The sequence below is a fragment of the Amphiura filiformis genome, chromosome 18, assembly GCF_039555335.1.
Source record: "Amphiura filiformis chromosome 18, Afil_fr2py, whole genome shotgun sequence".
NCBI lineage: Eukaryota > Metazoa > Echinodermata > Ophiuroidea > Amphilepidida > Amphiuridae > Amphiura > Amphiura filiformis.
The window spans coordinates 51,044,407-51,069,037 of record NC_092645.1 but is presented as its reverse complement, the minus strand read 5'-3'; the positions used below and the strand labels follow the sequence as shown (position 1 = coordinate 51,069,037).

The following is a 24,631-nucleotide window of genomic DNA, read 5'->3' as shown; positions in this document are numbered from 1 at the left end:
TGTAATATTTTAAGAGATGGTTGGAACACGTGTGCATTTCAAGCAACCTTTAATGCAGAGTTTTGTATGCGTTTTTCATTTTCATGATTAACTTGATGTCAGAAAACCAGCTCTGTACTTTCATCGAGGATAATTCAATTAAATAGATTGGCATTTTATTCATGAAAGTAAATCCAAACATTTAAATTATTATTACATTTTACAGAAATTAATTCGTGCAATAGCAGGCACCTGTGTGCATTTTATGCACTTTTGTAGAGTTTGTATTCGTTTTTGCATTAACATTATTTAAACATAACCATAAACTTAATGACATTGGTGAACCTGGTGTGTATTTTCATGGAGCTGTAGGACATTCCTCGTATTCAGAATGCAATTAGATATGTCTGACGTGCTCAGGTCCCCAAAAAATACTGTGCAAACGTTGCTATCCGATTCCTTAAATGTCAAAAATATCATTTTTAAATGTATTATAAACAAGCTCCAAATTATTTGATATCAGAAGGATATTCCTCGTATTCATAATGCAATATGGTATGTTTGATGTGCTCTCTGGACTCATAAAAATACTGCCCTTAAGGTGGTACTACACCCCCTGATAAATTTTGTGACTAATAACTACACTCTGGTGGTAACAAAAGCTATGTATATTATAGGGGCATGGAATCCAATTACTTCACTGAAATTTCAGTGATTCAAGACAAGTGGTTCATTATATATGTTAAGAAATGAGGTACATTCTAGCGGTACCTCTTTTCTTATCATAAATAACGTACTGCTTGTCTTGAGTCACTGAAATTCCAGTGTAGTAACTGATTCCTTGCTCCTATAATATACATAACCTTTGTTACCAGTGTGTTATTATTTTTGAGAAAAATGCAAAATTAGTCACAAATTTATCAAGGGGTGTAGTACCACCTTAACGTTAAAAATGAGTCAATAAAATGTGTGATTTTAAGAAATCGGATATTAACGTCTGCACAGTATTTTTTGTGGGAGCTGAGAGTACATCAGACATATTGAATTGCATTCTGAATACGAGGAATGTCCTTCTGATATCAAATAATTTTGATTTGTTGAAATTCGCAATATAATACATAGTTATTAAAATTGCCATTTTTAAAATTTTTGATATTCAACTGTCCGCAAAGTAACCTTTATAAATCTAATGTAGCTGGGATAAAAAGCCGACGATCAATTGAATATTTCGACCTTTCATGTTGAAGATATAATTTCCCCCCCAAAAGATCTACATTTTTTTGTGTTTGGAGGAAAAAATTATCTTCAATACAAAATACAGAATTTTTATATGATGGACGGCTTTTTCATCCCAGCTATATTCACTTTAGTACACTTCATTAGCTTTATACAATTTACTTCGCGGACTGTTAAATTTCAAAAATATCAATATTTAATCATTTGCCATAAAATTTGTATTATAATGCGAATTTTAAAAACATCTAAATTATTTGATATTAGAAGGATATTCCTCGTATTCAAAACGCAATTCGATATGTCTGATGTGCTCTCAGCTCAGGTCCCACAAAAAATACGTGAAAACGTCGCTATCCGAGCCTTTAACGCGTGATTTTAATTTTTTTTAAATAATCTCACCAAAAAGGGGGGTCTTTCTGTGAGACTGGGTAAAATTTTGGGTCAAATATAAAAGTTGATACAACATTTTTTAAAAGTCATCAAGTTTTGAAAGTGTTTGAAAATTATGAAGAAAAATAATGAAAAAAAACCCGGGGTAATTCGGTGAGAAATTATCAGGAATTTGTCAAAATTCTTGAAAAGTGGGGTCTTTTGGTGATAGAAAAACAAAAAAAGGGGATCATTGTGTTAGAGTGAATAAAGGGGGCTTCGGGGGGCGGCCAAAACGAAGGGGCGGCGGCAGCAAAACGAAGGGGCGGCGGAAGAAGAAGGGCGGCAAAAAGAATTAGTAAAGAAAAAGGGCGGACAAATTTGAAAACGTATAAATCCTTATTTTTTTTGTTTTTTTGTTTTTTTGCTCTTCACTTTTTCAAACCACCGAAAATTGGTCAACCTTTTCGGGCTGTTGAGGAAGGGGCGGCAAAATTGAATTTTCTTCAGCCCCCCCCCCCTGGGGTTGGAGCGGCCACGGTACGCCACTGCTCCCCTCATAAGATATTTAGCCTACCTGAAATCTTTACGATTAGAAAAGTCCCAAGCAGTAGGATGACATACTACTTTCCTCCCATCTGTTGGGTGAACGATCATGGAATGATCCCAGAATTCTTTCGGGGCTGGTATAAGTCCACATGACGAGAAAAATTCGTCTGACATGTTAAACATCCTCTGCGCTGTATAACCCTACGGATAAATGATAAATGATATAAATAGAGTTGATTTAGTTCATTCTTCACAATTTGGCAGATTGGGTACGTAATATAGTAAATTTCCGGCTACAAGCATACATGTATATCATTATGCAGCCCTAAATTAGTTTTGTTGACGAAAGAGACGAAAGACCCATATAGATTGGTCTAGCTTACAATAATACATGTTTGTGCAGCCGCCTGTATCATTATTATACTTTTTTGTGGAGAGTGTCTGCCTTTCGTCTCTTTCGTCCAAAAAAAGACACTTATTTAGAGGCATTATGCTTGTAGACGGAATTCTACGGTACGGTATATAAGTGTAGTAGGACTCCAGCAAAGATCACTCGTGATTGGATGAAAAAGTATAAATACATAATGGAAGTATAATAATTACCCATTATAATTATAACTTTTATATATTATGCTCTATAAATGTTACAGAGCTTTACAGAGTGAAACCGCTTTATGAAGAGCCAAAGAATCTCTTTTTTGAGTGAGAAATCTACTTTAAAATGGAAAATAAATGGAAAGAAATATCCGATTCTGTAAAAGTGGAACGACCTTACAAATCAAAAGTGTAGTTTGATATACATGGTTTTTTGGTTTTTTTATATAGAGTGGATTCTTGATTTAGCCTACCTGTTTTACCATTTCATCGGTAACATCGATGTTGGGCTTGTCTGGATAAGGTACTACAAGGTCGTAAATTTGACCCCAGAATCGACCCCACATATCACCTGTGAAAATGCATGAATCAAGCAAGAGGAATTTATGAATCATGAACTATTCCCGGAAAAGTTGTTATAATGAAAGACAGAGATAAAAGACTAGTTCGCGTCTGACGTCAGGGCAAACGCGTGCCGTGATTGGTTGCCGAGTGCGCAGTACGGTATTTTCTGTCTAGTTGTCTGAATTTTAAACGCGAACTAGTTTTTATCTCTGTCTTTCATTATAGAATACTGCGTAAAACATCCGTCGGGTAAAACATTTTATCCAACATTGGATATGAAAAATGCATTAAAATTAGTACAAACAAGCCCAGTATTGGTTCAGTGGTTCAGTGGTTCTAGAGATAACTCTTAATATTTTGAGAAAATAGCTCAAAACTTGGACTTTTATGTCGAATCCTATGTCCATCATGCAAAGCAATATATACACTAAGGGTCACTTCATATCAAATCAAGGAGGCGCCCCACCTGACCCCCTCAGATTTGATTTATATTTTAGTCATATGTTGTACCTGTAAAAATATTAAAACCTGCAAATTTGAGGTCTGTAGCTCTTACGGATTTTCTGTGGCAGCCATTTAAAGTTGGAGTAGGGGAGTCTAAATTTGGACCCAAAAGTTGCCCTTTAATCTTTTTTTTCATCTTTGGGCGTTTGTGCCTTCTTTATAAAAAGAAAGAGAGGTCTGAAACTTTGCATACACACTAACTGCATGCCCAATTTGTCAAAAATAAAAATAAAAAATTCTGTAATTGCGCGTTGTGTCACGGGCTCATTAAATATGCAAGAAAAATGTAATGTTTTGTAAACTGGCAAGTTTAGCCCCCTAAATTCACATTTTTGTCAGATTAATTATTTTTGTTGTCACCGATGCTATATATAGGATAAATACAATGCATACCCAAAAAATTGGGGTCACAACTCATTTACATTTCGAACAGCGCCCTCACGAAGATGGAATTTATTGCACATTCAACATTTTCAGGGGGCCCAAAGTCGATGTGGTCCACCTTCAAAGTTTATAAAACATCACTTTTATATAACTACAAGTCTTAAATTACAACTTTGCTAAGTCCCAGTAATTGTATAGGTTGACTTCATATAAAATGAAAAGCCCAAAGTTAACCATTTTCTTATGATTGCATGTAGTGCAAATGTGCCGAATTCGGAAGGCTTGAAAGTCAAATTGGCCCCAATATTGAAAATAAAATGGAAATAAAAGTAAATAGGGCCAATAACTATGCATCTAGTCATTTATTTTCAATATTGTGGCCATTTTGACTTTTAAACCTTCCGAATTCGGCACATTTGCAGTACATGCAATCATAAGAAAACGGTCAACTTTAGGCTTGTCGTTTTATATGAAGTCAATCTATAAAATTAATGGGATTGAGCAAAGTTGCAATTTAAGACTAGTAGTCATATAAAAGTGATGTTTTATAAATTTTGAAGGTTGACCACATCGACTTTGGGCCCCTGAAAATGTTGAATTTGGTAATAAATTTCATCTTTGTGAGGGCGCTGTTCGAAATGTAAATGAGTTGTGACCCCAATTTTTGGGTATGCATTGTATGTATCCTATATATAGCATCGGTGACAAAAAAATTAATCTGACAAAAATGTGAATTTAGGGGGCTAAACTTGCCAGTTTACAAAACATCTTCGTGAGGGCGCTGCACTCCAACTTTAAATGGCTACCATAGAAAATCTGTATATATTGAAAACGAAATGGAAATACAAGTAAATGGGGCCAATAACTACTCATCTAATCATTTATTTTTAATATTGTGGCCAATTTGACTTTCAAGCCTTCCGAATTCGGCACATTTGCACTACATGCAATCATAAGAAAATGGTCAACTTTGGGCTTGTCATTTTATATGAAGTCAACCTATACAATTACTGGGACTTAGCAAAGTTGTAATTTAAGACTAGTAGTTATATAAAAGTGTTGTTTTATAAATTTTGAAGGTGGACCACATCGACTTTGGGCCCCTGAAAATGTTGAATTTGCAATAAATTTCATCTTCGTGAGGGCGCTGTTCGAAATGTAAATGAGTTGTGACCCCAATTTTTTGGGTATGCATTGTATTTATCCTATATATAGCATCGGTGACAAAAAAAAATAATTAATCTGACAAAAAATGTGAATTTAAGGGGGCTAAACTTGCCAGTTTACAAAACATTACATTTTTTTCTTGCATATTTAATGAGCCCGTGACACAACGCGCAATTACAGATTTTTTTTTTTTTTTTTTTTTTGACAAATTGGGCATGCAGTTAGTGTGTATGCAAAGTTTCAGACCTCTCTTTCCTTTTATAAAGAAGGCACAGACTCCCAAAGATGAAATTTATTTAAGGGATAACTTTTAGGTCCAAATTTAGACCTCCCTACTCCAACTTTAAATGCCTGCCACAGAAAATCCGTAAGAGCTACATACCTCAAATTTGCAGGTTTTAATATTTTTACAGGTACAACATATGACTAAAATATAAAGCAAATCTGAGGGGGTCAGGTGGGGCGCCTCCTTGATTTGATATGGAGTGACCCCTAATCTAATATTTTGGTTAGGGACCGCTCACAAACACTTATTACGGGGTCTGATGCAAAAATATTTCATCGCGAAAATTGTTCGCCCCCCCTTTCAGACCTCAAAATTTCAGGCCCCCCCTTTTTTTTTTTTTTGACATGAAAATTATGGGTCAACCCCATAGAAAAGCATATAAACTCAATTTTCCCAGGAAAATTTGTGGTCATTTTTTTCAGGCCCCCCCCTTAGGAAGGTCAAAAATATTAAGGGTCCCCTTTTTGCATCAGACCCCCCTAACAAGTGTTTGTAAACGGTCCCTTACCTAACACATTTGCAGGCAGTGAACCTCTCTTGTATATCTCATCTCCATAGTGCTCCTTCAACCTTCTTCTTACATAAGCATGAAGCTGTTCATAGATTGGCAGGATCTCCTCGTAGAGGGCGTATGCATCACCAATGATGTCATCGGTTTCGTAGTTGGCCCGCCAATAGGCGCCCATATCTGGATAACCTGAAAACAGATGATAATGGAATGTGAACAATTTTCACAAATTAATTCAGTATTATCTCTATCTGCTGTTTTGGGAGTTTTGTTTGTTTTGGGTTTTTTTTGGGGGGGGGTAGGTACGAGTGCGTTCATTTTTTGTACCATATCAATTGTAGATCTTATATTCAGAAAACGTGTTTCACTTCATAAACTATAATGAACGTATTTACAGACCCGTCCGTAAATCCTATAAGCTTATCTATAAAATAGCACGTATCATCATCTTACAAAGATCAGGATCTATATCGTATCATTAGACGGAACGGACGGTTTTATAAAATAATAATTCAAGTATTAACCTCCTTAAGGGCTGGGGTATGAACGTTTGGACAGTATTTATTTTGGGACATTAGAGCACATCAGACATATCGAATTGCATTCTGAATATGAAGAATGTCATTCTGATATCAAATAATTTTGATTTTTGAAATTCGCAATTTAATACACATTTTATGGCAAATCATTAAAATTAATATTTTTGATATTTAACAGTACTTGAAGTAAACTTTATAAATCTGATGATTTATACTTAAAGTGTATGTAGGTGGGATGAAAAGCCGACGATCAATTGAAAATTTTGACCTTTCTTATTGAAGATATGGATTTTTTTCCCAAAACACCAAAAAAAATAGGTCTTTTTGGGAAAAAAATCCATATCTTCAATATGAAAGGTCAAAATTTTCAATTGACCGTCGGCTTTTCCTCCCTGCTACATACACTTTAAGAATATATCATTAGATTTATATAATTTACTTCGAGGACTGTTATATATCAAAAATTTGAAAAATATCAAATTTTTATAATTTGTCATAAAATTTGTATTATATTGTGATTTTAAAAAATGAAAATTATTTGATATCAGAAAGACATGCTTCGTATTCAGAATGCAATTCGATAGTTCTGAGGTGCTCTCATGTCCCACAAAAAATACTGTCGAAACGCAATAAACGCTCATTTTGGATCTCTTAAATTAATGATTATTTTCACAGCGGTATTTCAGCAAATTTGAAACATTTTTTTAAATAAGAAAATATAAATGCAGTCTGTTTGGTTGAAATGTATACGCTCGTACGTGGAATACGTAGAGTTTACCGGGGACAACCGTCACTCAGAAGACACGTTACTCAGAAGGCCCACTATTCAGAAAACCCGTAAATTTCTGAATAGCGGGCTTGTTTTAATTTCAAATGACCCGCTAACCAGAAGACCCGCTAATCAGAAAACTCGTGAATCAGAAGGCCCGCTACTCAGAAAATAAATTATTTTCTGAATAGCGGGTATTTTCTTAGTAGCGGGCTTTCTGATTAACGGGCCCTTTGCAGGGCTAGGACAATGGTTTAGGGTTGGATACAGCCCGCTTGTCAGAAAAAAATCTGAGTAGCGGGACTTTAACATAAAGTTCGACAAAAAGCCCACTATGCAGAAAGTCCGTTATTCAGAAGGCCCGCTACTCAGAAAATTATGACTAGCTGGCCTTCTGAATAATGGGTTTTCTGAATAGCGGGTCTTCTAACTACCAGGTCTTCTGAGTTGCGGGCTGCACCCGAGTTTACCTGATCTTTGTAACCTTAATTCTCTTCACGCGGGTGTCGACTGCAGACGACATGTTTCAAATTTTTTTCACAAATTCAAAAAAAATTTTAGAAATGTAAATTTTTATGACCATATTTGGAATCAGCATGAAAAATGCATTAAAATACAAACAAGCCTAGTATTGGTTCAGTAGTTCTTAAGATAGCTCTTGATATTTTGAGAAAATATTTCAAAACTTGACCTTTTTCCGTTGAAGTGCATGGCTAGCATGCAGAGCATTAACAGACTTACCATTTGCCTCTGCTATTTCGTTTGCCAGTTCAACGTATCTGATATAGTGTGGCTTATTTGTCACTCCTACCGCATCTCGGAACCCTTCCCAAGCCCATTTCAATTCTTCATAGTCTGTAGAGCTCGCCATGATTTGACTTAAACCTGAAATGAAATCAGAATTGCACAGTAAAAATGATGTTCTGTAAAAATCATATGTTGAAATACTTTTAAGTTTAAATTTTCCGTATATTATTACGGTAATTTTAGTACTTTTACGTGGATTTTTACGGAAAATTTACGATGCTTAAATTTCAGTAGAATTTTTTTTACAGTGCATGAATGGTGTAAAAATTGATCTTGAGGCAGGAAAGGCTTGAATATATCACGCATTAGGCCTACCCCTCTGTAAGCCTATTAGAAAAAAGCAAATAAATAAGCTTTCAAAACAAGACAAAATTAAAAAAAGACAAAAACAATCACAAGATATTTATATATAAAACATAGGGGTTACTCTTTACACATTTTTTAAATCAAGTGTTCTTTGTGGGTTTTGTAAATAGGTTGATGATTAAGAATTCTATATTCACAGTTCAAAGGGAATCCGTCAAAGTTAATTATAATAAACAGTGTTACTATTGACTTATTGATATGAAATATAGTAAATTAAGGAAAGGTCAAAGTACTACATTTGTTAGTTTTTATCGTAGCTATTTTAGAATCTTGTATACTAAACTATTAAGGGGTACTACACCTGTGATAAATTTGTGACTATTTTTGCATTTTTTCTCAAAAACTAATAACACACTGGTAACAAAAGTTATGTATATTATTGGGGCAAGGAATCCAATTACTACACTGAAATTTCAGTGACTCAAGACAAGCGGTTCCGTATATATGTTAAGAAATGAGGTACATCCTAGCGGTACCTTATTTCTTATCATAAATAACGAACAGCTTGTCTTGGGTCACTGAAATTCCAGTGTAGTAACTGGATTCTTTGCCCCTATAATCTTCATAACTTTTGTTACCACTGTGTTATTAGTTTTTGAGAAAAATGAAAAAATAGACAAATTTATCGAGGGGTGTAGTACCCCCTTAAATTGATTATATGATGAAAATAACAGTTTGGATACTAAATGTTCAGCCGGTATTACAAGACGCAATCAGGCCTATGCAAAGAATACGGCTCTCGTGTAAAAGATGTACATTGATGCATTATCCTATCCACGACATTTATATATTTTGTCTTGATTAAGGGATCTGGAATGAGCGTTTTAAGCGTTTCGACAGTATTTTTTGTGGGATATGAGAGCACATCAGAGATATCGAATTGCATTCTGAATACGAAGAATGTCTTTCTGGTATCAAATAATTTTCAATTTTTGAAATTCACGATATAATACAAATTTTATGACAAATTATTAAAATTTGATATTTTTCACATTTTTGATATATAACAATCCTCGAAGTAAATTTTTATAAATCTAATGATAGGCCTATATTCATAAAGTGTATGTAGCTGGGAGGAAAAGCCGACGATCAATTGAAAATTTTAACCTTTCATATTGAAGATATGGATTTTTTCCCCCAAAAGACCTAATTTTTGTTGGTGTTTTGGGGAAAAAATCCATATCTTCAATACGAAAGATCAAAATTGTCAATTGATCATCTGCTTTTCATCCCACATACATACACTTTAAGTATAAATCATCAGATTTATAAAGTTTACTTCGAGTACTGTTAAATATCAAAAATATCAATTTTAATGATTTGCCATAAAATGTGTATTACATTGCGAATTTCAAAAATCAAAATTATTTGATATCAGAAGGACATTTTTCGTATTCAGAATGCAATTCGATATGTCTGATGTGCTCTAATGTCGCACAATAAATACTGTCCAAACGTTCATACCCCAACCCTTAAGACTCTCTAAAAATGAATATTTTTAAAGCATTATTAAGAAAATCTGTAAAAACGTTATTATCTCAGCAAACACAAATGGTTTTTTTGTAACATTTTCGTAATGGCACACACAAGGTGGGGTGCGCGTAAATGTCGGATTATATTAAAGATTACAAAACGTTTTTATATCATTTTCAAAATATTATTCAGCAGTTTCCACAACACACTATAATATTATTTAAAAGTTAACACAAAATATGGATGTTTTCAAAATATATTTGACAATAATACTTTGACGAAATTATACAAACATTAATAACGGTTTATCCAATCTTGAATAACCCCAAATTTAATGCTATTAATACTTTAAAATATGTTTTAAAAACGTTTTCAAAGCATATTTTATTTTGGCTAGAATGTTTCGCTTCATGGTTCTCTAAGTTGAATCCATCACAGCAGACTGTCGGGGTTCCCTTTTAAAGACAGTTCTTGTTGATAATAATCGTAGTGTAAATCGTAATTGCTATACCCTTGTACCATGTTTACAACTTTTGGACTTTGGTATATTATTATGATCATTATAAAAACGTTTACATTACGATTTTGTAAGCTAGTAAAAGTGCCATAAAGGGAATTATAGACTAGACAACGTGATACGGACATAAAACCACGTAGAACAGTCATGCATGCATAAATGTAAAGTGAATACATGTGAGCTGTGTAACTCCTTACCCTTTTACCTCCATCCCCACTCCCCACTCCCCACACCACACGCTCACACACCCCACACCAATCCGAGCACCCTACACACAGATATATGTGATGCGATCAAGCAAAATTAGTCGGAACTCGGAAATATTTTCTTATAGGATAGTAAACAACATTTACAACTGAAGCTGGATTTTGCAGAAAACCCCATTGAAATTGAACAACCAGTTTCAAAGATATGAGCAATTTTAATTGCTCATATCTTTGAAACTGGTTGTTTCTCTTTAAAAAGAGTTACTTGAAACTTGAAAGAGTTTACAAAACAACAGGAAACAAAAGGAAATAATTCCATTGTTTGGCTATATCTCAAAATCAATATTTCCGAGTTCCGACTGATTTTGCTTGATCGCATCACATATACATAACTGCCACCAGCCACCACCAGCACTATACCATCACCATCATCGCCACCACCACCACCACCACCACCACCACCACCACCACTACTACCACTACTACAACCACCACCAGTACGCCACTACCACCACATAGTTCTATAATAATGTATGTTCTAATTAGTGAGTAAGATGTAACCAAAAAGTGCTCAAAAACTATCGTACTGCCAGCTAATTTGGGTATGTTGTGAATGTATGGGTCCTGACTATCTCACAGGTAAATATTAATCAGAAAGTCTGTGTGGGAACATGCTCGAAAAGGGCATCTAACTTTATACAAGGGTTAAACTTCAAAATTGATTTCATCAAATCGTGTTTAAACCCCACATCAAAAGTATTCCTCGATCTAGTAGGATTCAGAAAAAGTATAGTTTGACATATCTGTAATGAACGGTTCTTGAGTTATAGGCAAAAGGTCATGTTAAAATATGGTCTTAAATTTGTCCACTTCGAACAAAATAAAAAAGAGTAGTTTGCAACATCTCAGGTGTCGCGTTACCTGGGTAACAAGGCAAAACAGGTCAAAGCCCATTGAATCTTGTTAACCTTGATACTGTGATCATGTTATCCATACAACACAACACCTGGGATATTACAAGTTATTCTTTGTTAAAATGTTAATACAAGCGGGATTTGAGACCATTTTGTATCAAATGAGTCAAAATAAACAAATGCTACGACGTTGATAAAATTTGTCTCAGATTTTTCCACTTGGAATAACATAGAAAGAATAGTTTGCAACATCTCAGGTGTTGTGTTGCCTAGACAGGTCAAAGCCTATTGAACCTTGATACATGTGATCATGTTCCCCAGGTAACAAAACACCTGAGATATAACAAGTTATTCTTTGTTAAAAGGCTGATACAAGCGGAATTTGAGACCATTTTTGATATAAAATTGTAGTCGTTTTGAAATTTGACCTTTATAAAAGATGGATGGCCTGTGAACATGACTTTTGGCAAGTTTTACCCGTGAGCTACTGCTGTAGTCCTCAGAACAAATACTTTCATAAATTGCCCAAATTAGTTGGTAGTATGATACAAAAAAAAAATCTTGCTCAACATTATGAAATATGATCTTCATACATGGCGTTGTCTTTTTTAAAGATATTTCTTGTTTGACTTACCATTAAGATTCTTTTCCTCGTCTGACGTGTGTGCAAAACAATGGAATTTAATTCTTTATTAAATCAAAATTCTTATCAAAATATTGTTGAGATAATTAAAGAGCAAAGGTTTATAAGTTAAAGTGCACTACAGTTTGATAACAGTAAACACGAAACACAACATTATTGTACGACATTGTAAGTTTCGTTATTGCCCAATAATCTATCTATCTATCTAGGCTATGTCAATCCACTGTTGGATGTAGCCCTCCTCATGATCACTCCAGACTTTTCTATCTACTGCTGCTACTCTCGCCCATGTTGTGCCAATATTTTTATATTATACGTACACCTCCTCTTCTGTCTACCTCTTCTTCTTTTTCCCATTCTTGGTTGCCATTCTAACAACATCTTTGTCCATCTGTTATCATTTGTTCTTGCAACATGCCCAGCCCATCTCCATTTGGTTTGTTTGATTTTTCTCAAAATGTCTGCAACACCGGTCATCAGCTGTCTGGTTGAGCACCTTACTTTGTCTCGCAGTGATATGTATAACATTTGCCGTTCCATTGCTCTTTGGGCGGATTGTAGTTTAGTTTCTAAATATTTAATTAATGAACATGTTTCAATGTTTATGGATTCTGCTTTTATCCTTCTCAATACTTCTTCCTTCGAACAATCATTTAACCTCGGTGTTTGGCCCAGATATTTATACTCCTCAACTCTTTCAATTTCCTGATCTTCAATGATGATCTTTTTATCTGTTGCCAAATTTGTCATATATTTTGTTTTTCCTTTGTGCATTTTCAATCCCACCTTCTTGCTTTCTTTATTCAAGTCATTAAGTTGTGTTTCCATGCCCTTCACTGTTGAGGTATATAGTAAGGGCAACGTCATCTGCAAATCGGAGGTCTGTTAGTTTTTCTCCATCAGCATTGATTCTTCTTTCGGCCAAAGGTAGTTTTTTGAAGATAACCTCCATAGCAGTTGTGAATATCTTTGGTGACAACGTATCACCTTGTCTTACTCCTCTGGATATCTTAACAATTTCAGAAATGTCACTATCCAGATGGATTCGAGATGTTGCATCTGTGTATATATCATCCAGTTTCATTTATACCTATTTCTCTCAGTGCATGAAAGAATTCCCGATGTTCTACGGAATCAAATGCTTTCTCGTAATCAATGAAGCCAATACATAAGTCAAGTTGATATTCGTTTGACTTTTCAATGAGTTGTTTTATTACAAGTAGGTTGTCCATGGTTGAGAAACCTTCTCTAAAACCCAATCGTTATTTTTATATCATATTTTTATTACAAAAGTGTTTCAGGTTTCGAGTGCTGCAGGTTATTAAATAGAGGTTCTCCTATCTTGAATACCAAATATCTTTCAATAAATTGCAACATTGGATCATCTTGAAATGACCATAATTATAGTTTTCTGACCTTTTGCATGTTAAGTAACGTTAAATTCTAACCACATACATGTGTTAATTGTATCGTTTCAAAACTTTTTTCTGTATACTTACAACATAATCCCAGCAAACACAAAACGTTTTCGACATTATTCGCAAAAGGTTATAAAAGGTTGTCAGAAAACGTTTAAATGTCGGGTTATATAAAGGGTATATTAAGAGTATAAAACGTTTTCATAACCTTAAAAAACATTTTTGATTATCTACTGCTCAGCAAACAAAAATGTTTTACAGAAATGTCTGGTTATATAAATGGTATAAAAACGTTTTAATAACATTCCAAAAACATCCTTGAAAACTTGCTACAAAACTTTCTAAACAGAATGTTATTTTTGGGTTGAAAAAATATTTTGCGAAAAATGTTTCCCAAAATATTTTCAATAACGTTTTAAAAACGTTTTCATGGCCTTTATATAACCCGACATTTAAATGTTATTAAAAGGTTTTGAAAAAAAAACATTTTAAGAACATTTCCGTGTTTGCTGGGTTCAAATATTTCATCATAATGTTATTTAAGCATTGACACAACATTTGGCAAAAATGTTTGCAAAAATAGTTTACAATAACATTTTTTGAAAACATTTCAAAATATTGTTGTAGTGTGTTTTCATACAAAACGTTTTAAAAGGTTATCATGACCTTTATATAACCCGACATTTGAATGTTATTAAAACGTTTTTACCTAAACCAAAAGCCAAAATATAACTTATTTAAAACGTTTTTAAAACGTTTTTGTGTTTAAGGATGATAACCAATTAAATGGTTATTAACCATAAATTATTCAAAATAAAAAAACATGACAAATATTATATCAAGAAGTTGATCAAAAACCGCTTATTGATAATGTTTGTTCATTAATAAACTCCGTGCAATTGGGTATTTACCTAACTTCGTGTCAACATTTCAAAAAGATTAAAATTGTTTGTATTACTTTTAATAGGCCCTATAGAGTTATTTACCCAGTAGTTGACTCGTTGGTGTTGAATTGTATACAGTTGACGATTGAGAGATCACAATTTGGTTTCTTAGGGCCGATATAGACTTTTAAGTGGATATCGAATATTCGATGTAGCATGTCTTCGTTATTTAATTTATTCCTATTCTAACGATTGTTTGATGACATAACATAATCAATAATATATTTCCATCAAACATTCTACATGATAATATAATTATTATTCATTTTACGCCATCAAAAATTCGTTACATTACTGGAAATAGAATGCATGGAATATATTAAAAAACGAAAACATGTTAAATCGAATATTCTACGTCCAGGCACGTACGCAGGGGGTGCGTCCCCCATTTGCAAAAGTATAAAAAGGCCCCCTCCCCCCAAAAAAAAATCAGGTTTTTATGCTTGGGGGGGGGGGTCAAAAATTTTGGGAAGAAGGTCCACCCCCTCCCAGGAAAAAGGGCCAAAATATGTTGCGTACGGGCCTGTCTACGTCGAATATTCGGAGTCTGTAGCGGCCCTTACGCCTTGTATTGGTGCAAACCCTCGTTAAACTTATCAATTTATGTCACATGAAATTGATTTTAAATCTAGTTTTTGGCGTAATACGTACAAAAATCGCTATCTGCACCAAATCACACAGTGACAATAGGACTGGTCGATTCAAAGTTAAATAAGGGATGAAATGGAAACTCGACCGGCGGTTGACCACCGGTTCCGTCCGGTTCCGTCCATTTCCCATTGTTTATAAAAAATAGCAACCGGACGGAACCAGCGGTCAATCGCCGGTCGAGTTTTGATTTCATCCCTAATTCCACAGCCAAATGATGGGAATTACTTATTGATATTTTTTAAAGTTTAACAACATCTTAATTTTAATAAAAAAAGGTATTGTAATCTATTGTATCATATAACATGATAACCCATTACAGAACATCAAGACAGATTATTAATGGTACCTTTTGATGTTACAATGCTGCTATTTCAATGTGATTGTTTAATAAAATTATTACATACCACCATCCAGTGTGAAGCATTCCGATGGTTTTTCAGGTCTACAAACTGTACTTGTGCTGTATATATCCAACATTGTGTTGATAACTTGGTTATACTGTAGCAAAATTTCAAAAAGATAAATTCCAAATAAAAAATTAAAAACAGACATTTACCAACTAAAATGCACGTAACAGGCTCATTTAAAACTCTTAAACAACCTGCTAAATATTTTTAGCAACTGCACTCTAAATTTTGCAACGGTTAATGTAGCTGTGAACAAATAGTTGAACGGTTTGTTGCACTGTCTTGATGCTGCGTACTTTGAATATACATGTGTACAGTGCTTATATGATATAATTACCATTAAATGGCCACATGTGTCAAAATTAGTATTTTGGTAAAGGGTTCGTGATTGTTAGAAGACAATTAATACAAATTACACCATGTATTTTCGTGACAAAGTGCACTGACACATAGTTGTCCCGAAAGTATGCGTTTGTATTTTCGTGACAATTATGTGTTAGTGCAGTTTAAATAGCCAAGAAATTACTTTTACCAATTACGAGTCTTTTTTTCCAACAGACAATTGACACCTATGGCTGCTTAATTGGATTTATATTGTAATATAGGCAATATATGTTCACAGATTTATACATACGTAGCATCAAGACAGTGCAACAATCGGTTCAACCATTTGTCACAACTACATTATCCGTTGCAAAATTTAGAGTGTGGTTGTTCAGTTCAACGGTTAAACAGCTACATTTCGACTTTTGAACTGTGGCTATTTGTGTGTGTGTGGGATGGGGTGGGAGGGGTGTACATTTTACTTAACACACGTCCCAAGAATAATGTTTTTATGTTTCCATGTTTCAAATGGAGCCACCCATTCAGGTAACCCTTTTTGAAATCCACACTTCCTGTGTGTGAGATAAAGGCAAAATCTTCCATAGGGGAGTGTATGGATATCAATTGGGCTAGCCAAATGAGCACTAAAGCATTTTCCACCCTGATGTGGCAGTGACGTCAGTGCGTAACAGCTCCTTCAACGCTTTGACGTCACTGCCACATCAGGGTGGAAAATGCTTTACCAGTCGAATCATCTGGTTCTATAAGAACTACACACACCAGCCTAAAGTATTCCCACAAAATTTAGAAAATCCCATAGGAAAATTGCCAAAAACAGCTTGTGCCCCCCCATCATGGTCGCCCCACCACCCCCCAATCGGTTGACCCACGCTACGCCACTGTGCAACATCGTTGAAAAGATTAAGTTTAACACCTTACGCGTCTCAGGTATTGAAAAACCATGTGCCTTGAGGATCATTTGAAGTGACTTTTGATATAGATAGCGGCAAGATCATTCTCAATATGTAGACATACATTCTCCCTTCCAAGAAATTGGGAACTACACATTTCATATTTAGCTTTGTCACTATGATGACAGCTACATTGGACCACATAAAATATAAAATTAAACAATGTTGACTGATCGCTACTCACCACAGGGTTGCCTAACCCGCGATTTGGTAGCCCAATTGGGCGACTTTTGAAGATTTTCCGCGCGACTTTTGACAATTGCCTGTCCCATAAAAACAAATTGTTAGAAAAAATATTGGGCGACTTTTCAACATTGGCAACCACAACATCCGATAGCTTCCTGTCCCATAGAAATAAATCAAAGGTTAGGAAATAAATTGGGACATTTCGATTATCTGACCCGCAATTTTGGCTGAAATGTTTTGGTAACCCTGCTCACCTCCTCAATCTTAGATTCGTCTTCCAGAGCGGCTGACCCAATATCTTTGATAAACTTAAATTGCCTCTTGATGTCATCGGGAAAATTAGTTTCATCAAAAAGTGTGGCATTCTCGTAGACTAGCTTGGTAAACGCCGCTGATACTAGGCTGGCTTCGATCTGAAATGTGAAGGATGACATTTCTACATTTTAGTAAATGTTAAAGAAATCATCCACATTATATAATGTTCCAAATTCAGGCAACCAGAAAGGCTGAAGCACCATTTTGAAAAGTGCACACTTAACGTGAAAAAGCCCACTTAGTATGTTAAATCGATGCGGGTTAGCGTAAGGGAACAACCCAGAAGTTCGATGAAGCCCTATAAACGAAAGTCCTTTCGTTAGAAGGCTAACCCTCCCCCCCCCTCTAACGTAAGTAATAAATATCGAAATTTCCAACCCGTATTCATATAGGATACAGGGGCCTTCGCTATAATGGTGCACGGGGTTGTGGAGGGGTGTGACAATGCTAGGATATTGATCACGTTTATGGAAGAAATGAATTGCGTTCTATTTTAAAATATTTTTCTTCCTTATCTTTTTTGGCACGGAAAAAATAGGACTTGTTAGATTTTCAAATAAAAAAGAATGTGGTATCAAACACAAAACGTTTTCGACATCATTCGCCAAAGGTTAGAAAAGGTTTCCAGAAAACGTTTAAATGTCGGGTTATATAAAGGGCAAAAAAACGTTTTCATATTAAACATTTAAAAACATTTTTTGATAAATATTCTAACATAACGTTCTTAAAAAATATTTTACAATAACATGTTGAAACCATTTTAGAAATAGTTTTGTAGTGTGTTTTTATACATAACGTTTTAAAACGTTTTCATGACCTTTATATAACCAGGGGATGAGACTGCTCGAGTCAGGTTAAATGTCGGGACCTAGGTCACAATTTGAGATGATATACCACTCAGTACGGCCATTTGCAAGATGATTAATACCTGCATATGCCTCATTAGTTACTTGGTATAACTAATTTACAATAGAATAGTTTTTATACCATAAAATATATTAAACATATTTTATCATATTGATTAAATGTGACCAAATGCCGGGAAATAAACTGACCTATGTCAATTCAGTTCGTAGAGATAATATTAGGGGGGTGATCTCTGAACCACTTTGTGAGGTATTTTTTCAAAACTTGTGGAAATAGTTGTAGTGGCATTGTGTTAGTGGGAAAATGCCTTTTGTTTCATCCGATTCGGTTATTTTACCCCCTGGACATGGGGTCTGAAGATATCGAGCTTTTTTGCATGTTTTAGCACAGGCCATATAGGGCCAATACAATCATTATTTCCATGTTATTTTTGTAACGTCACTTGTTATTAAATCTTTTACAAAATGGTATCAATGTATATCGGAAAGTATTTTCATTCTTTTGATATCAAAAACGGAAAGATCCAACACCCCACTTGACATCACAATGACGTCATAATATAAAATTTAGATGTCATATTTGTGGGTTGCACCAATTAAACGCATGGAAGGTGGTACGCAATGCTTTTTTTCCACCACACGGAATAAAGGGTGGTGCATTATTTATGTGTACCCCAGGGTCAATTGTGTGTGTGTGTGTGGGGCATTTTGTGGCAGGTTGAATGGGGGACAAGCGATTTTTGTCAGGTCGAAGAAAGAGGGGGAGGGGCAAGCGATTTTGGCACAGATCGTTTGGGCACCGTTTCTATATTATGCTCTAAAAGGTGTAGGAAAATGTTCAGATATGCAAAATCACTGTTCTGGCCTTATATGATAAGACAATCTAAGGTTTTAAACTTGAGTTCCCCAAAATCATGTATGTGTAAGGGGGGGGGGGAATCTTTTGTTTTGGGCATGTCAAAGGGTGGTTGGGCAAAGGTTTTTTGGCACGTCGAAAGGGGGGTAAAGTTTTTTTGGCACAGCCAAAGGGGTGGGGTGGGCAAACGATTTTTGGCAGACCATTTTGAGAATTGACCACCCCGGGGTACACATGATTATTGCACCACCCCTTATAAGGAATATACTCTTAATTTCGGCGTCTTGGATCAAGTTTCTACCATAAACAATATGCCCAAATTTGTGTAGGTGTAAAATGTATAGATTAGAATTGGGTATTTTATGTTCCATATTTGAAACAAACAATCTTAATTGCAATATTTCGTACCCAAGAACTAAAACTGGGTGCTATACTCTGAAAACATTGGGGTACAAATATACAAGTTCCAAAGTTGGCAATAGGGGTCTGCTTTAATTGCATATTCATGACTTTGAGATGTGGCTATTTTCAGAAAAAGAGATGGGTTTTTTTTACTATGCTTGAAGAATTTAGGCAAATATGAATAAGTGGCGGATGTATGATTTGTTTATGGATGACATTTGCTGTAATCACTACATTTTGACGAAAATAGGAAACAATTTAGACTTCACATATGTGGCCAAAATGTCTTCCAATCAACAAAATAGAAATGAAATGACCCCAAGAGGTCAAAGTTCCATTGATTTTAGTAGTCGGTATAGTATTAAATTATGGGTGATAATTGGTAGCCCTACCACAGGGCCTTTTTTTATTACACATTATATACTATACACCATGCTATATACTGAGAACTGCTAATAACCTAGTAACAGCTCACAACCCACTAACGGGGAATTAGCAGTCACTGGCAGCAGCTCTCTGGACATACATGTAGCCAAGTTTTATGATATAGCATGGTTTTGGATCACCACAATCAAAAGGCATAGCAGTCACTGGCAGCAGCTCTCTGGACATAGCCAGGTTTTATGATATAGCATGGTTTTGGATCACCACAATCAAAAGGCCCTATACTAGTAGGGCTAATAATTGGTTGCGAGCACATTTATAAGGGATCCAATGCTGAAGGTCGATAGAACCTACATATGGAACATGGGGAAAGTAAAAGATAATATTCAATAAAATTGCTGAAAATAACAATTTCCATGTAAATCTTCAAGGTAAAATTGCCCGTCCCAGGTCACTGTTCAACAATTTTACAGATTTTCATGGCCTCTTGTCATGGATATTTCATTGGTTTCCGACCTCATATAGGGCCACCTCTCGACCGGAGTAGAATGGGTGGTTACCCAGGCTGATGTACAAGTTGCATCCACCCTCCCCTCCGGTTGGACATTTTTTGTTTACATTTTTTTAAATCATGACATATTTCGTCACTACCAATGATTACCTACACTGATTTAATTCAATTAGGAAATGTTTAATAATACTCAAGGATTAGGGAGTCAAAATGTTTTCCCGTCACATTTCAACTAATCTTTATAATTAAGAGATTAAAATTCAGAATCCAACCAACCCCTACCATGAAATTATTTCTGAATATTCCATCAGAAACATCAGTGATTCTTATTATTCATTAGTCTGAGAGCACTGAAAACAATTATCATAGTTAAATCACATACTTTATAGGGAGAGCTTCAAAACACATCTGCCGGTTGCTCGCCAGTTCCGCCCGGTTCTTCCCGGTTAGATCCGGTTTGCATTGTTCGAAACAATATGGAATGCGGTTCAACCACCACTATACTGCCGGTCAACCAGCGGCTGAGTTTTGAAGCCACCCATAAACTTTAATTAGCTAACATGCAGCCTATATACTGTACATTACAATGTACTAAAATGGGCAAAAAACGGGAAAACTTCAGAAGCCATGTCCAGGGGGTAAAATGTCCGAATTGAATGAAATAAAGGCCATTTTCCCACTCACACCAAGTCACTACAATGATTTTCACAAGTATTTTAAAACTTTGGTTCGAGATAATATACCACTTGCGTGAATCGTGACCTTTTCCCGTCACAATTCCCAGATATCGATGTTCCCTGATATAACCCGACATTTTAATGTTATTTTAATGTTATTTTAATGAAAAACGTTTTTACCAAAACCAAAACCCCAAAATATAACATGTTTAAATCGTTTTAAAAACGTTTTGTGTTTGCTTGGACAGCTGCTTTAAAAATGAACTTATATGACGTTGCAGGTTGCGAGTATACTGCAGTGCACTCCATATTGATTTGAAATCATTTTGAAAATACCACTGTACCAAAATACCAATGTCAATATCGTACTTCGGAAAATACTAAAATTTGAAAACGATATATTAAATCCTTAAAAAAAGATCAACTTTGACCGATGTTTTAACCACTTTTTTACAAACGTAATCGGACTTTCTGACCCCCTCCCCCACTAACGAAAGGACTTTCGTTTATAGGGCTTCATCGAACTTTTTGGTTGTTCCCTAAGAGTTTAAGAGTTGGGGTCATTGTCAGGGGCAAGGCCTTATTAAGATGTAGGGTCCAAGTTTAAATCATACAATTAGACTCTAGTCTGGTGCTTAAATATTCACATTACGCGGTGTACACTATTTGATATTTTTAGGGCTGCCATGATCAGACATAGGCTTCAGACATAAGAAAGCGAACATTTCGATACTGGTCCATTTGACACCTAATTATATATTAATATTACCAGATGTCCTCATAAAACCCACGCTTAGGGACTGATTAGAGTTATAAGGGTATAAATGATATAAATAGCAGTAGTAAAATAACGTCCTACCAAAAATGACCCCCTCCCCATCTCCCCATGCCAACCTCCCCTTGTAATGCCACAAAGAGCTTGCCCCTTCCCTTGGCCTGCAATCCCTCCATTTGCACATACAAACTTTTGGGGACCCAATTTGCAAACCTCATTAATATGGTCTATGATTTATATGAATCCTTGCGTAGAAAGAAGGGCATGCATGATATACTGTTTCCCTAAGCTTTTTATTTAAAAGGTACTATTAATGTGTGCCAAAAAGCTCTTTCCTCCTTTTGACTTGTCAAAACACTTTTGTCCCATTTTCGACCAACCAAAAGTTACTTTCCCCCTCCTCCTTTGCCCTACCAAAAATTACTTGCCCCCCCGATACCTATTGCACAACCCCTAACAACATTAGAGAACTGTGGTACTCTGTCTACAGAAAGGATGGGATTATATTAAAATGGGGGAACTGCCTATATGCTGCAAATCAATAATAATAATAATACCAAATTCTAAAACCAAATCACACACAAACCTCTTTCTGTTGATTATAATCCGTTATATTGGTATTGTATACCCAGCTTGCCTGTGCCGATTGGTAATACACCACCATTGCCTGCTCATTGTAGTCGTCCAAAAAGGCTTTCGCATCTTCCAGATTGGTATTCTTAGCGACTGCATCATCCCAAACTGTGCTCATAAGAAGGAGCACCCCTAAAAGACGATAGAGAGACGTCCGTGTCTTCTGTACATTGCCACAGCGCACCATTCTCAGCTGATTGTTAACGTTCTTGTATTCTGCACCGGTATTTACATGTACATTGGTTTTTTTGGTATTACTATTATCGTCTGTGATAATAAAACTATAACCCGCATAATTCTATTTTCTCTGTATCAATTTTGTTCAGCTGTGACATTGCACAAGTAGCGCAATGCATTTAATGAATAAAGCGGTGCCTTCTGCTGATAAAATTGATTCTATATCAAGGGTTTTATTGCGGACAGTCAACATCACTGTAATACATAACATAACAACGCACGGTTGTCTCTTTGGATTATGACTCAATAAAATAGGTCACAAGTAAGGGAGTTGATTTCGTTAAGTAGTGTCTAGTTTGATAGTGTTGATTTTAATATAATGTATTGTCCTTAGAAATAGAGGAATAATGATTTTTTTGGTTTTGAGGACAGGTTACCATGGTTACGAGTATTTAGTGTATTTTAATGAAAACCGAGGTAGTAGCTACCTCGAAAGCCTTGATGGAACACAATGTACAATGTTTCGCTTCAATGGTTCGACGAAATTAATATTATAGCAGAGAGTAGTTATTCTTGAGAGGGCACTCTATTCACGTGGTTTCTTTTCCAACGCTAAAAGATCACAAATTTTGGTGGTTTGCAAATGAAAAGTGTCCGCACTATCGATTGATTACGTAACTGTTATGAATAATTTATCAGGGTTTTCAATGCAATCGCCTCGACCCATTAATACATATTATCTGTATCATCAAAGTACTTGGAATAGCAATCCGGTGAGTTCACTGAACTACACCCTAATACTGATGGAGTTTTAATGGCGTTTAATGGCATTTCTCAGGGAACGTCTATTATTATCGGGAATTGCCTGTCACACATGATCGCACACAAGGTCGTAGGCAATTGGTCGGACCTCATCTGCCCAGAACATATTGACCCAGGTCAGCATACCGCCATATCCTTCCCGACATGCTTAGTAGCCAAGTCCGTAGAATAGTGGATCCACACACTATGTACACAATATACATTTGGCCACATTTTATTATACGATTAATACGAATTTATTAAACATGGTAACAAATATTCTCTAGCAAATCGGTTATAGATGGACCTGGTAAGCATATTATAAATTCGGGGTATTGACCAGCCAGATCTGCGCATGGTCAAAGACGAGCATCAGACCGACGCAAACTGGCTTAGTCTCCACATCAGCCAGTTTGGTTCCGCCCCTCCACCGGGAGCGTAACCTGTGTAGGAGACTCGGTCGGACCTCATCTCTCCCCATCGATTGTGACCTATAATCCCCGACATTGCTCTTATGAACTCACATCCGCCTGCGTTTCTCCTCTCCATACACAGATGAACAAATACAATAGATGAAGGTCAACACGTATGACCTCCTATGTGACATGTTATACATATATATGTGATGTACACAAACCTGAATATCATAAAGATCAGTATTCGTTTGTGCATATGAACTGCACATTTACGTTGCTAAATATTACTCATTATATATGTAGGAGATCAGAATGGACGGGTAGAGAAAACATTGTCTTTAGGATAATTATTATTAACCAGCAATTAATAAGGAAATATTTGGAGAAGAGAGCCCTGGGAGATAATCATTCTGTTTACCCCACCAAAAATATTTTATCATAATTAAGCCATTTACCTCAAGTGTTTGTGTGGCTAAACCATTTTGGCCAAATAGGCTTAGTGACAATTGGTCTACTTCTGGACATTAACATTATCATGTGCACCCAAGCACAATAATTGCTACCAACTTGAGTGGTCACATCATTTCATTTCTTCAAGGAAGAAAACAACATTATCATGATGGCAGTCACAAAAGACTTCACAATATACTTCACTTGCTGCTTTTATGGTTAGCTATTGCATATTTTATATTATATATATAGAGAGAGAACATTTATTGCATTATACATGCTACATGACTCTGTATACCAAGTCTTTCAGTA

General features: G+C 35.5%; 1 protein-coding gene across 1 annotated transcript in view; it reads right to left on the bottom strand.

Annotated features, from left to right (window-relative positions):
* The window catches only part of LOC140138783 (angiotensin-converting enzyme 2-like), a 42,098-nt gene extending 19,395 nt beyond the window's left edge, over positions 1-22,703 (bottom strand). Inside the window, exons 1-8 of the mRNA XM_072160552.1 lie at positions 22,429-22,703; positions 17,311-17,469; positions 15,573-15,666; positions 12,147-12,167; positions 7,971-8,114; positions 5,922-6,110; positions 2,982-3,079; positions 2,162-2,334 (exon numbers count right to left, since the gene is read on the bottom strand). Coding sequence (XP_072016653.1) covers positions 2,162-2,334; positions 2,982-3,079; positions 5,922-6,110; positions 7,971-8,114; positions 12,147-12,167; positions 15,573-15,666; positions 17,311-17,469; positions 22,429-22,662 — 1,112 coding nt within the window. The 5' untranslated portion in view covers positions 22,663-22,703. The remainder of the gene's footprint in view (positions 1-2,161; positions 2,335-2,981; positions 3,080-5,921; positions 6,111-7,970; positions 8,115-12,146; positions 12,168-15,572; positions 15,667-17,310; positions 17,470-22,428) is intronic.
* Between the last annotated feature and the right edge of the window lie 1,928 nt (positions 22,704-24,631).